Source organism: Salmo salar, chromosome 17 (genome assembly GCF_965601325.2).
Source record: "Salmo salar chromosome 17, fSalSal1, whole genome shotgun sequence".
NCBI classification, from domain to species: domain Eukaryota; kingdom Metazoa; phylum Chordata; class Actinopteri; order Salmoniformes; family Salmonidae; genus Salmo; species Salmo salar.
Window position 1 is genome coordinate 76957139 of NC_138307.1, and position 14758 is coordinate 76971896.

Below are 14758 nucleotides of genomic sequence, written 5' to 3' on the forward strand. Positions count from 1 at the left end.
AACCGCTATCTCTACCTCTGAATATTATTACATGCTGCTGCCACTATCAACCACATGAATAGATCTGTCTCAAACTGGCATTCTAACACAAAGGATGTTATTCATACAGTTTAGTTTGGATCCAATCTTTTAGGACTAATTCATTTCTTAAATTTGACCAATGTGAGAGAAACGAAGACTGTACGTATTATAAAACGGAGAGCCCCCCCACCTTCTCAGGGCATTAGAGGGACCTTGTGACAGATACTTAAAAGGGGATAAAATACATATTCCAGCATTGTAATTCGATGTTTAACAGGATGATTTCAAGTAGGCCTACAAAATATACATTCAAGTTTATATTCTAATTCTATCTATTCCAATACTATTTAAGTTCAACATAAGATTATAATTCTATGTATTCCAAGGTAATTTAAAGTTCAAAATAAGATTATAATTCTATTCCAAGTTCACCTGGAGTTCATTCCCAGCATTAAAAAAACAGGCCTACTGCATTGCTGTTGGATTCCAAGTTCAGGCTGGTGTTGGCTCCATTGAGATAAGCAGGTGTGAGCTGGTAGGACAGAAGGCTGTTGAGAGGGAGAGATGTGAAAGCTGGAGGACTTGAACTCAAGTCAAGCAGAGAGAGAGAGGGTGGCAATTCCAGGGTAAGAGTGTTGCTTAGACACATTTTAAAGCGAAAAATCTGGATGTCAAACACACATCAATGATGTCAAATTTAAACAAATCATATACCTCTATGCACAAGGACTACATTTAACAATGTCCATGAAACATTTCACAAGAACACATTTACTTGAACAACAAGGCAGATGCAAAGTTTGATAACAGAATGAAGGTTTGTGCTGTTGGTGCAGTCATTCTGTTACAAAACAGTACATCTGCATTGCTTGCTGTTTGGGGTTTTAGGCTGGGTTTCTGTACAGCACTTTGTGACTTCGGCTGATTGTAAAAAGGGCTTTATAAATACATTTGATTTGATCTGACCTTTTCTCATACACACCTCCAACACGTTTTTGGCAGATAGAACACCAACACTTGTAATAATTTCTATGACCCTGGTGGAATGTCCCGAATGTTGATAGTCTATTTATTGATATACTGTATGTTAAATAATATGATTTTAGGTGCTGTTTTAGGCTGATAAAATCCCCAGTAGGGAGTAATAGTTTAGGTGCTGTTTTAGGCTGATAAAATCCCCAGTAGGGAGTAATATTTTAGGTGCTGTTTTAGGCTGATAAAATCCCCAGTAGGGAGTAATAGTTTAGGTGCTGTTTTAGGCTGATAAAATCCCCAGTAGGGAGTAATGAGTCACTTATTATTTTATATGAATGAGTAACAAGTTATTGACCAATCGGAAGCCTCGTGCTGTGCAATACTATTACTTCTCCCTTTTGTCCGCAAAACAATTAGGCCCAACGTTTGAATTTGTAGCTTGCACACATTCCAGTGGTGTGACATGGTGTCAGATTTAAGGTTTTGTACTGTAACACCCTAGTAAACATGCCTTTTGTTTACGTCTTCTACCTGCTGTTGACCCCCCCCGCCCCCCCGACATTCTTGCACTGGACTCTATCACACACACACACACACACACACACACACACACACACACACACACACACACACACACACACACACACACACACACACACACACACACACACGTATATTGACACCACACACACATAGACACACTTTCACACTCTTCACATACGCTGCTGCTACTGTTTATCATCTGTCCTGATTGTCTAGTCACTTTACCCCAACCTGCATGTACATATTACCTCATACCCCCGCACACTGACTCGTTACCAGCACTCCTTCTATAAAACCTCATCGCTTTTTTTATTGGTAATATTTAAAAATGTACATTTTTTTTCTTCTCTCCATTGTTGGGAAAGGGCTCCTAAGTCAGCATTTCACTGTAAAGTCTACACCTGTTGTATTCCGCGCATGCAATAAATAACATTTGATTTGACTAGGCAGTAGCGTATGTGATGAGTCGAAGTTAGTGCAAAAAGGCTGAATGTACATAGACCGGGTAGCTATCTGGTGAACTGTTGAACTATTTCTCAGTCTTATGTCTTGGGGGTAGAAGCTGTTCAGAGTCCTGTTGGACAACACACTTGCTGCCGTCTTGGTGAAGCGTGTATAGTTCCCTAATGGTTACTTGGCTTTTCAGTTCCTCTGAGTGTTTCACTGTAGATGTGATGATTACATGTACGGTGTAATTACTGACTTACTGTGATGGGTTACTACAATTTCTGTCTGCCTTTGTCTTTTAATTGGATTTTACCTTGCTGTTTCGGGCACTTTTCTCCACTGAGCTTCCCACCTACGACGTGTTCATAAATGGCTAGGCCTAGATCATAATCATTTTCATATAATACTATTTTGATCATGTTCATTGCAGTTTGACATTTACTGCAGTTTCTGTAAATTGGCATAATACTTTTCTACCTGCCATTTGTGAAAGTGTCCAGTAATGCCGAGCTGTGTAATCATGCTAGCTACCGATCAAGTAGTCATCAGTGATACCACTAGTTACATTGTCCTGTGTGTTTTAACAGCTGACAATCTAACAGATCGCATTTCAGCGACGCCCATAAATTGCTTTCCTCAAATGTCAGCAATAGCCTATCTTGTAAAAAAGTCTCTTTCTTTGTGAGAACCTGTCGTACTTCAGACTGGAAAGCAGTTAGGAATCAGTAAATTACAGAGTCAGCGTCCCAAATGACACCATATACCCTGCATTACTCTAGACCAGGGCCATTAGGGAATAGGGTGCCATATGTAGGGAAGAGGGTTCCATTTCTGCATTACTCTAGACCAGGGCCATTAGGGAATAGGGTTCCATTTCTGCATTACTCTAGACCAGGGACATTAGGGAATAGGGTTCCATTTCTGCATTACTCTAGACCAGGGCCATTAGGGAATAGGGTTCCATTTCTGCATTACTCTAGACCAGGGCCATTAGGGAATAGGGTTCCATTCTGCATTACTCTAGACCAGGGCCATTAGGGAATAGGGTTCCATTTCTGCATTACTCTAGACCAGGGCCATTAGGGAATAGGGTTCCATTTCTGCATTACTCTAGACCAGGGCCATTAGGGAATAGGGTTCCATTTCTGCATTACTCTAGACCAGGGCCATTAGGGAATAGGGTTCCATTTCTGCATTACTCTAGACCAGGTCCATTAGGGAATAGGGTTCCATTTCTGCATTACTCTAGACCAGGGCCATTATGGAATAGGGTTCCATTTCTACATTACTCTTGACCAGGGCCATTAGGGAATAGGGTGCCATATGTAGGGAAGAGGGTGCCATTTCTGCATTACTCTTGACCAGGGCCATTAGGGAATAGGGTGCCATATGTAGGGAATAGGGTTCCATTTCTACATTACTCTTGACCAGGGCCATTAGGGAATAGGGTGCCATATGTAGGGAATAGGGTTCCATTTCTGCATTATTCTGACCAGGGCCATTAGGGAATAGGCTTCCATATGTAGGGAATAGGGTTCCATTCTGCATTACTCTAGACCAGGGCCATTAGGGAATAGGGTTCCATTTCTGCATTACTCTAGACCAGGGCCATTAGGGAAGAGGGTTCCATTTCTGCATTACTCTAGACCAGGGCCATTAGGGAATAGGGTTCCATTTCTGCATTACTCTAGACCAGGGCCATTAGGGAATAGGGTTCCATTTCTGCATTACTCTAGACCAGGGCCATTAGGGAATAGGGTTCCATTTCTGCATTACTCTAGACCAGGGCCATTAGGGAATAGGGTTCCATTTCTGCATTACTCTAGACCAGGGCCATTAGGGAATAGGGTTCCATTTCTACATTACTCTAGACCAGGGCCATTAGGGAATAGGGTTCCATTTCTGCATTACTCTTGACCAGGGCCATTAGGGAATAGGGTGCCATATGTAGAGAATAGGGTTCCATTTCTGCATTATTCTGACCAGGGCCATTAGGGAATAGGGTGCCATATGTAGGGAATAGTGTGCCATTCTCATTTGGGATGCTGGCTAAATTACTGTGGAGAGTGAGTCTTTCTTTTATCTACTGTACCATAACCTGCCCCTCTCCTGAAATGTCCCTCAAGGCCCCACCCTAACTTCTTTCTGTCTTCCCCTCTCTTTCAGACCACACCAGTAAGGACAAGACGAAGAAGAAGAAGAAACACAAAGTGATGAATGAGATCAAGAGGGAGAACGGAGAGGTGAAGCTCCTTCAGAAAGGTATGTTGATAATGATGTGACATGGTCCCTGTTTAGTGTACTACTGTTGACTATTCACCCTGTTTAGTGTACTACTGTTGACTATTCACCCTGTTTAGTGTACTACTGTTGACTATTCACCCTGTTTCCTGTTTAGTGTACTACTGTTGACCATTCACCCTGTTTAGTGTACTACTGTTGACCATTCACCCTGTTTAGTGTACTACTGTTGACTATTCACCCTGTTTAGTGTACTACTGTTGACTATTCACCCTGTTTAGTGTACTACTGACTATTCACCCTGTTTAGTGTACTACTGTTGACCATTCACCCTGTTTAGTGTACTACTGTTGACCATTCACCCTGTTTAGTGTACTACTGTTGACCATTCACCCTGTTTAGTGTACTACTGTTGACCATTCACCCTGTTTAGTGTACTACTGTTGACTATACACCCTGTTTCCTGTTTAGTGTACTACTGTTGACCAGAGCTCAGTATAGAGAGTAGCTACATTCAGGGTTTCCCCCTTACCGTTGTACAGGCAGGGTGCCTCCCATAGAGCATCAGCACTGGAAACTGGTTAGGGACAGGAGTTTTACCTTACCTCATCACCTGATGAGGATAAACTCCAGACCCGAGTTAGCCGTATAACTTAGAGCCAGAGTATTTCCTTGGCAGGGCTAGGCTGTAACCAGGCCCCCGGAGTGGCAGGGCTAGGCTAGAACCAGGGCCCCTAGAGTGGCAGGGCTAGGCTAGAACCAGGGACCCAGAGTGGCAGGGCTAGGCTAGAACCAGGCCCCTAGAGTGGCAGGGCTAGGCTAGAACCAGGGACCCAGAGTGGCAGGGCTAGGCTAGAACCAGGGCCCAGAATACTCAGCCTGTGACTAAAGCCTTTAACTGGAACAGCTGCTGAAGTGATGGTTCTGGCTCAGACGGAGAGTTGGCTGATCCCTAATGGCATGCTATTCCCTTTATAGTGCTTCTGACCAGGGTAGTGCACTATATAGGGAATAGGGTGCTATTTGGGAGGGAGGGGCCCTGAGAGTAGGCTGTGTTCACTAGATGGTTCAGTCACACAAAAAGAGTCCTGTTCTCCAATCCAGAGTTTAGCTGAGACAGATGGCTGTCTTATGATTCTCTCTCTCTCTCTCTCTCTCTCTCTCTGTGTGTCTGTGTGTCTGTGTGTCTGTGTGTGTGTGTGTCTCTCTCTATATCTCTCTCTCTGTCTCTCTCTGTCTGTCTCTCTCTCTCTGTCTCTCTCTCTCTGTCTGTCTCTCTCTCTCTGTCTCTCTCTCTCTGTCTCTCTCTCTCTGTCTCTCTCTCTCTCTGTCTCTCTCTCTCTCTGTCTCTCTCTCTCTCTGTCTCTCTCTCTCTCTGTCTCTCTCTCTCTCTGTCTCTCTCTCTCTCTGTCTCTCTCTCTCTCTGTCTCTCTCTCTCTCTCTCTGTCTCTCTCTCTCTCTCTCTCTCTCTCTCTCTCTCTCTCTCTCTCTCTCTCTCTCTCTCTCTCTCTCTCTCTCTCTCTCTCTCTCTCTCCCTCTCTCTCCCCATGTGAATCAACATATGATTTGGACACATTTAGCCCACTGTGAGCCAGCCTTAGCTATTCATATCTGATGTTGTCCTATATATCTGTGATAGAGACTGGCCTAAGTGCTGCCAAATGATTCATAGTTGTGTAATAGCAATAATGATGTAATAATTGTGCTATATTAGCAGTGGTAGCTCCAGCTGTCTTTTAACTAGCAGCGTGCCCTCTCCTCAACCTGCTCTTCAATAGGCTGTAATGACTGGTGTGGTGGTGGGACTGAACTCCCCAGACCTGCTGCCATTTTCCTGACCTTACACAATGTCCATGACATGATGCAGCGTGCCGGGCAGCCAGAGTTTTATTTATTTAGACTGTTAGAGTGACTTCCCATGTCTGTAAAACGATCGCTCAATGTCCAGACAGCCAGCACAGCTAGTCAGTCAGGTAGCCAGTCAGGTAGCCAGTCAGCCAGTGGTGGAGTCAGAGGGAAGCCTCCCAGCCAGTGGTGGAGTCAGAGGGAAGCCTCCCAGCCAGCCAGTCAGTGGTGGAGTCAGAGGGAAGCCTCCCAGCCAGCCAGTCAGTCAGCCAGTGGTGGAGTCAGAGGGAAGCCTCCCAGCCAGTGGTGGAGTCAGAGGGAAGCCTCCCAGCCAGCCAGCCAGTGGTGGAGTCAGAGGGAAACCTCCCAGCCAGTGGTGGAGTCAGAGGGAAACCTCCCAGCCAGCCAGTCAGTCAGCCAGTGGTGGAGTCAGAGGGAAGCCTCCCAGCCAGCCAGTCAGTGGTGGAGTCAGAGGGAAACCTCCCAGCCAGTGGTGGAGTCAGAGGGAAACCTCCCAGCCAGTGGTGGAGTCAGAGGGAAACCTCCCAGCCAGTGGTGGAGTCAGAGGGAAACCTCCCAGCCAGTGGTGGAGTCAGAGGGAAGCCTCCCAGCCAGCCAGTGGTGGAGTCAGAGGGAAACCTCCCAGGCAGCCAGTGGTGGAGTCAGAGGGAAACCTCCCAGGCAGCCAGTGGTGGAGTCAGAGGGAAACCTCCCAGTCAGCCAGTGGTGGAGTCAGAGGGAAACCTCCCAGTCAGCCAGTGGTGGAGTCAGAGGGAAACCTCCCAGTCAGCCAGGCAGCCAGTCAGCCAGTGGTGGAGTCAGAGGGAAACCTCCCAGCCAGCCAGTGGTGGAGTCAGAGGGAAACCTCCCAGTCAGCCAGTGGTGGAGTCAGAGGGAAACCTCCCAGTCAGCCAGCCAGTGGTGGAGTCAGAGGGAAACCTCCCAGTCAGCCAGCCAGTGGTGGAGTCAGAGGGAAACCTCCCAGTCAGCCAGTGGTGGAGTCAGAGGGAAACCTCCCAGTCAGCCAGTGGTGGAGTCAGAGGGAAACCTCCCAGTCAGCCAGTGGTGGAGTAAGAGGGAAACCTCCCAGCCAGCCAGTGGTGGAGTCAGAGGGAAACCTCCCAGCCAGCCAGGCAGCCAGTGGTGGAGTCAGAGGGAAACCTCCCAGTCAGCCAGGCAGCCAGTGGTGGAGTCAGAGGGAAACCTCCCAGCCAGCCAGTGGTGGAGTCAGAGGGAAACCTCCCAGTCAGCCAGCCAGTGGTGGAGTCAGAGGGAAACCTCCCAGTCAGCCAGCCAGTGGTGGAGTCAGAGGGAAACCTCCCAGTCAGCCAGCCAGTGGTGGAGTCAGAGGGAAACCTCCCAGCCAGCCAGTGGTGGAGTCAGAGGGAAACCTCCCAGTCAGCCAGGCAGTGGTGGAGTCAGAGGGAAACCTCCCAGTCAGCCAGTGGTGGAGTCAGAGGGAAACCTCCCAGTCAGCCAGCGGGTGTTGTGTTAATGTGACGTGAGGCTGAGAGAGCAGAGTTCTGTATCAGTTTACTCTGCTGCTATTTATACCCGTCTGTCCTTCAACTATACCAGTGTACCAATATGTACACACACCCAACATTGTATGTGTGTATGCACATTCAAAAGTCTCCAAATGAGTTTCTGGTGTGTGTTAGCAGGTGAACATGCTGAAAGAGGTAGGTCATTGTTAGCTGTGCTGAATCATGTTCACCGTTGGACAGACCTGTACACAGTCCTAACACTATGACTGGTGGTCTGCTTAGTACAGTGGCCCTGACCCCTCTTTCTGTGTGTCTGACTGCTCTTAATGCTGTACTCCAGCCCCTCTATCAATATGACCCCTCTTTCTGTGTGTCTGACTGCTCTTAATGCTGTACTCCAGCCCCTCTATCAATATGACCCCTCTTTCTGTGTGTCTGACTGCTCTTAATGCTGTACTCCAGCCCCTCTATCAATATGACCCCTCTTTCTGTGTGTCTGACTGGTCTTAATGCTGTACTCCAGCCCCTCTATCAATATGACCCCTCTTTCTGTGTGTCTGACTGCTCTTAATGCTGTACTCCAGCCCCTCTATCAATATGACCCCTCTTTCTGTGTGTCTGACTGCTCTTAATGCTGTACTCCAGCCCCTCTATCAATATGACCCCTACACTGACTGTGTGTCGGGCAGAAGCCTTTCAGGACAACACCAGTCTGCTCTAAAGGTCATGACCCTAAACCCCAGCTGATGACTAACAGTCAGGGGCTTGACTATCGCAGCAAGGCAACACACTCAGATTTCCCTCTCTGTTTTGCCCCTTGTGTACACACACACACACACACACACACACACACACACACACAAGGTTTTTCTGCATAGAAAATAGTTTGGGGGAGTCGCTTATCTGTTTTTTTCGGGCCACTTATGTTCAAAAGTAAAAAAAGAAAAGATAAGGTATGTAGAAAATATAATGGACTTATATATATTTAAATAAGTCCATATTTGAGAACTAACAATCACCTAAATAAAAGCTAGACAGTCAGGGAGAATCTCCAATGTTATAAATGTTCCTTTCAGGAGTATGTTTGTCATGGCATGGTGCCCCCTGTGGTGTTTGAGTCACTCAGACGGCATCATCCATGGCAGAATGTGTAGGATACTGAGTATTCTTTTTCATAGTGTACTGACTACTACTGCAGTGTGACTGAGCCTGGTCTCTGTGTGAGAGGCTGAGCTGGGAGTCACAGGCCTGTGTCTATCTCTGACTGGGGACAGGAAACGGACAGGCTGCTCTTCCTGCGTGGTGCTGCTCAGTCCTAGCAGGAGGGAGACCTGGGAGTGAGCCTCTGCTCACTCCACCTAGCACTGTCTTCAGTACAGTCACTATATGTTATGTAGTGTTCTCATCCAGGACTCACTCCACCTAGCACTGTCTTCAGTACAGTCACTATATGTTATGTAGTGTTCTCATCCAGGACTCACTCCACCTAGCACTGTCTTCAGTACAGTCACTATATGTTATGTAGTGTTCTCATCCAGGACTCACTCCACCTAGCACTGTCTTCAGTACAGTCACTATATGTTATGTAGTGTTCTCATCCAGGACTCACACCACCTAGCACTGTCTTCAGTACAGTCACTATATGTTATGTAGTGTTCTCATCCAGGACTCACTCCACCTAGCACTGTCTTCAGTACAGTCACTATATGTTATGTAGTGTTCTCATCCAGGACTCACTCCACCTAGCACTGTCTTCAGTACAGTCACTATATGTTATGTAGTGTTCTCATCCAGGACTCACTCCACCTAGCACTGTCTTCAGTACAGTCACTATATGTTATGTAGTGTTCTCATCCAGGACTCACTCCACCTAGCACTGTCTTCAGTACAGTCACTGTATGTTATGTAGTGTTCTCATCCAGGACTCACTCCACCTAGCACTGTCTTCAGTACAGTCACTATATGTTATGTAGTGTTCTCATCCAGGACTCACTCCACCTAGCACTGTCTTCAGTACAGTCACTATATGTTATGTAGTGTTCTCATCCAGGACTCACACCACCTAGCACTGTCTTCAGTACAGTCACTATATGTTATGTAGTGTTCTCATCCAGGACTCACTCCACCTAGCACTGTCTTCAGTACAGTCACTATATGTTATGTAGTGTTCTCATCCAGGACTCACTCCACCTAGCACTGTCTTCAGTACAGTCACTGTATGTTATGTAGTGTTCTCATCCAGGACTCACTCCGCCTAGCACTGTCTTCAGTACAGTCACTGTATGTTATGTAGTGTTCTCATCCAGGACTCACTCCACCTAGCACTGTCTTCAGTACAGTCACTGTATGTTATGTAGTGTTCTCATCCAGGACTCACTCCACCTAGCACTGTCTTCAGTACAGTCACTATATGTTATGTAGTGTTCTCATCCAGGACTCACTCCACCTAGCACTGTCTTCAGTACAGTCACTGTATGTTATGTAGTGTTCTCATCTGCCTGGTATAGAGGTCCTGGATGACAGGGAGCTCAGCCTCAGTGATGTACTGAGCTGTATGCACTACCCTCTGTAGAGCCTTACCCTCTGTAGAGCATTACCCTCTGTAGAGCATTACCCTCTGTAGAGCATTACCCTCTGTAGAGCATTACCCTCTGTAGAGCACTACCCTCTGTAGAGCACTACCCTCTGTAGAGCACTACCCTCTGTAGAGCGCTACCCTCTGTAGAGCGCTACCCTCTGTAGAGCGCTACCCTCTGTAGAGCGCTACCCTCTGTAGAGCGCTACCCTCTGTAGAGCGCTACCCTCTGTAGAGCGCTACCCCTCTGTAGAGCGCTACCCCTCTGTAGAGCGCTACCCCTCTGTAGAGCCTTGCGGTCGGATTGCCAAGCTGTTGCTATACCAGGCGGTGATCCAGCCAGTCAAGATGCTCTCTGTGGTGCAGCTGTAGAACCTGTTGAGGATCTGAGGACCTGTACCAAATCTTTTCAGCCTCTGTTGTCGTGCCTTCTTCACGACTGGGTTGGTATGTGTGGACCATGATAATTCCTTAGTGATGTGGACACAGAAGAAATTGAAGTTTTCGACCCGCTCCAATCCCGTCTATGAGAATGGGGGCGTGCTCGGCCCTCCATTTCCTTTGTCTTGCTGACGTAGAGGGTGAGGTTGTCACTTACCTCCTCCCTATAGGCTGTCTCATCGGTGAGCTGGCCTACCACCGTCGTGTCGTCAGCAAACTTAATAGTGTTGGAGTCGTGGGTGAGCAGGTAGTACAGGAGGGGTCTCAGTACGCACCACTGAGAGCCCCGTGTGTAGAGGATCAGCGTATTACTCAACAGAGACGGTGCATTGTGTCATGGCAGAGAAAGAGAAGTAGGATTAGAGGGGAAACAACAACACTTGGAAATCAACTGAAAAAACATGGCTGGTTTAGTGAAATAGTCACACTGAGGTGTGTGTGTGTTTTAAGTGCCTATATTATCCAGAGCACCGCCGGGCAGACGGTATCGGCCCGTCACCGCCGGGCAGACGGTATCGGCCCGTCACCGCCGGGCAGACGGTATCGGCCCGTCACCGCCGGGCAGACGGTATCGGTATGTTATGGTAATCATCCAGGAACACTGTTTGCGTTCAGCAGTCAAGCCCAAGCTGTGACAAAACAGCTAATTGACTTCCTCTTCTTCACCCACACCACTGATGTAGATTTTACTGTGGGTTTAGGAACACAACGCTGTCAGTTACATGCATGTGGCTTTAGGGTGCTGATCAATTTATGGCATTTTGGAACCATTTCAGTGGCATTGTTTGGTGCTCTGTCAAATGCTGCTTCAGCTGTGCAGGGGGAAACGGATGCTGGGCATGGGGAAACGGATGCTGGGCATGGGGAAACGGATGCTGGGCAGGGGGAAACGGATGCTGGGCATGGGGAAACGGATGCTGGGCATGGGGAAACGGATGCTGGGCATGGGGAAACGGATGCTGGGCAGGGGGAAACGGATGCTGGGCATGGGGAAACGGATGCTGTGTAGATGCTGTGCAGGGGGAAACGGATGCTGGGCAGGGGGAAACGGTTGCTGGGCAGGGGGAAACGGTTGCTGGGCAGGGGGAAACGGATGCTGGGCAGGGGGAAACGGATGCTGGGCAGGGGGAAACGGATGCTGGGCAGGGGGAAACGGATGCTGGGCAGATGCTGTGCAGGGGGAAACTGATGCTGTGTAGATGCTGTGCAGGGGGAAACTGATGCTGTGTAGATGCTGTGCAGGGGGAAACTGATGCTGTGTAGATGCTGTGCAGGGGGAAACTGTATTCTCAATGTCATGTCTCTCTCCTCAGGAATGAATTATGTTTGAACAAAACTTTACTCCTTGAGCAAATATTTAGTACTTGCTTGCTTTGTGTGCATACAAAATGAATGAATCATATTTGTAAACTTCCTGCAGGCTTTTCCAGTTGACTATCGGTCTCTCTGTGTTTATAGTTGGTGTTTTAGGTGCAGGCAGATTGACCTAGATAACTAGACTATGCACTGTGACACTGGAGGTTTGTTTGTATGCACAGCAAGCTTAGTCTCTGTAATACGTAGTCTGAGCGTCAGGTTGTCCTAGATTAGGTCATCAGCGGCCTGTTAGTGAGCAGCTAGTAGCCTCTCTAGACTGTAGAGATACTGAGCCGTAGTGTAGTACTGGGAGCTGCTGGAAATCCAGAGCATTCTAGCTACTGCTGAGCTCACCCAGTCTATTAGTCATATTAAACCCTCTCTCTCTCCCATTCTGTTTGTCTCTGTCTTCCAGTATTTCTACTGTTTGTTTCATAACATTTAGTGGATTATGTTTTAGGGGCTGGTTGTATGGCCTCTCCAGCTGTGAGGCACATGCTCTCTGTGTGTACTGGCAGGGTGTTTTCAGCCATTGAAATCCTTGGGCGGGCTGCCTAAAGTCCAAAAATCTGTTTTTGAGATGGAAAAACTCTTTCAGTGTGAATTTACAACGGAAACCCGTTACAAAGTATTAAGAAATTATAATGGACCCTTAATATTTTTATTATATAATCTTTGAGAACTGACCGCCAAAATAAAAGCTAGACATTCAGGGAGAATAGAAAATTCAAAAAACGATGAATTTAGCAGTATTGATTTTATGTTTGAGCAAAACAAACAAAGCATTTGCCCTGGCAGAAGGTGTAGAATTGCAGGAAATTGGCTTAAAAATGTTTTTAAAAACCATAAACAAATCTACATCGTCAAGATAGGGGCCGTTTTGATAAACCCTGACGGTGTACTCTGTGTGTTTAGACACATCTGACCTCTGTCTCACACAGGGATCATGGTTTGAATAACTGTCTGGCCTGCTGTCCTACTTGTAAAATGGTAGAGTGGAGAGAGGGGGGGGGAAGAGCTCTCTGGATTAACAGCATCACAGTATAATACACTGTTTTCTCCTGCTCCCCTCTCCTTCTCTACCCCACATACTCTCTCCCTCGCTCACTCTGTTTTCTCCTGCTCCCCTCTCCTTCTCTACCCCACATACTCTCTCCCTCGCTCACTCTGTTTTCTCCTGCTCCCCTCTCCTTCTCTACCCCACATACTCTCTCCCTCGCTCACTCTGTTTTCTCCTGCTCCCCTCTCCTTCTCTACCCCACATACTCTCTCCCTCGCTCACTCTGTTTTCTCCTGCTCCCCTCTCCTTCTCTACCCCACATACTCTCTCCCTCGCTCACTCTGTTTCTCCTGCTCCCCTCTCCTTCTCTACCCACATACTCTCTCCCTCGCTCACTCTGTTTTCTCCTGCTCCCCTCTCCTTCTCTACCCCACATACTCTCTCCCTCGCTCACTCTGTTTTCTCCTGCTCCCCTCTCCTTCTCTACCCCACATACTCTCTCCCTCGCTCACTCTGTTTTCTCCTGCTCCCCTCTCCTTCTCTACCCCACATACTCTCTCCCTCGCTCACTCTGTTTTCTCCTGCTCCCCTCTCCTTCTCTACCCCACATACTCTCTCCCTCGCTCACTCTGTTTTCTCCTGCTCCCCCCTCTCCTTCTCTACCCCACGCTCTTGCTCGCTCTTTCTCGCTCTCTTGCTCTTGCTCTCGCTCTCGCTCTCTTGCTCTTGCTCTCGCTCTCTTGCTCTCGCTCTCTTGCTCTCGCTCGCTCTCTCTTGCTCTCTCTGTGTGTCCTGTCATATGTTGGTGAGTGTGCTCCAGAGGCGTGTGTGTTGGGGCTATAGTGAAGCAGCAGCTCCTCTGAACCAGGCCATGTCACTGAAGCAGGCTCCCCTGTTCTGACAGCAATGTGCTCCCAGCTACACCATCCTGCCATAAACGCACACACATCACACGTGAGCAACACGCATACCAAAATAAACACAGGCTCGGACTAGTCGCTACCATGTATACAAATCTACTGGTAACTGCCAAAATAAAGGAAACACTTGAGTAAATGAGGGATGCAAAGTATATTGAAAGCATGTGCTTCCATACAGGTGTGGAATTAACATCCCATGGTGCTTAGGGTCATGTTTAAATATGCTGTCCAGGCCCAGTCACCTGTTATTTTGACTACCGTGGCTAGAAGAAGAGATCTCTGGGAGCTTCAGTGACGAACGCCGCTCAACTTGCTGACGTTTCGCCATATGCCGCTGACGTTTCGCCATATGCCACTGCCGTCTGTCACCAGATCTGACGTTTCGCCATATGCCACTGCCGTCTGTCACCAGATCTGACGTTTCGCCATATGCCACTGCCGTCTGTCACCAGATCTGACGTTTCGCCATATGCCACTGCCGTCTGTCACCAGATCTGACGTTTCGCCATATGCCACTGCCGTCTGTCACCAGATCTGACGTTTCGCCATATGCCACTGCCGTCTGTCACCAGATCTGACGTTTCGCCATATGCCACTGCCGTCTGTCACCAGATCTGACGTTTCGCCATATGCCACTGCCGTCTGTCACCACATCTGACGTTTCGCCATATGCCAGTCACCACATCTCAACCCAATTCATCACTTACGGAAGATTCTGAAGCAGTGGCTGAGACACCGTTTTCCATCAACAAAACAGCCAATGATGGAATGTTTGGTTCCAGACACTTGTAGAATCTATGCCAAGGCACAGTGAAGCTGTTCTGGCGGCTTGTGGTGGCACAATGCCCTATTGACATACAATGTTGGTTTCCTTTATTTTGGCAGTTACCTGTATATCTACATATCA

General features: G+C 47.7%; 1 protein-coding gene across 1 annotated transcript in view; it reads left to right on the forward strand.

Annotated features, from left to right (window-relative positions):
- Positions 1–14758, forward strand: part of LOC106609819 (lysine-specific demethylase RSBN1L) — an 89981-nt gene that overhangs the window by 1374 nt on the left and 73849 nt on the right. Inside the window, exon 2 of the mRNA XM_082964165.1 lies at positions 4153–4248. Coding sequence (XP_082820291.1) covers positions 4153–4248 — 96 coding nt within the window. The remainder of the gene's footprint in view (positions 1–4152; positions 4249–14758) is intronic.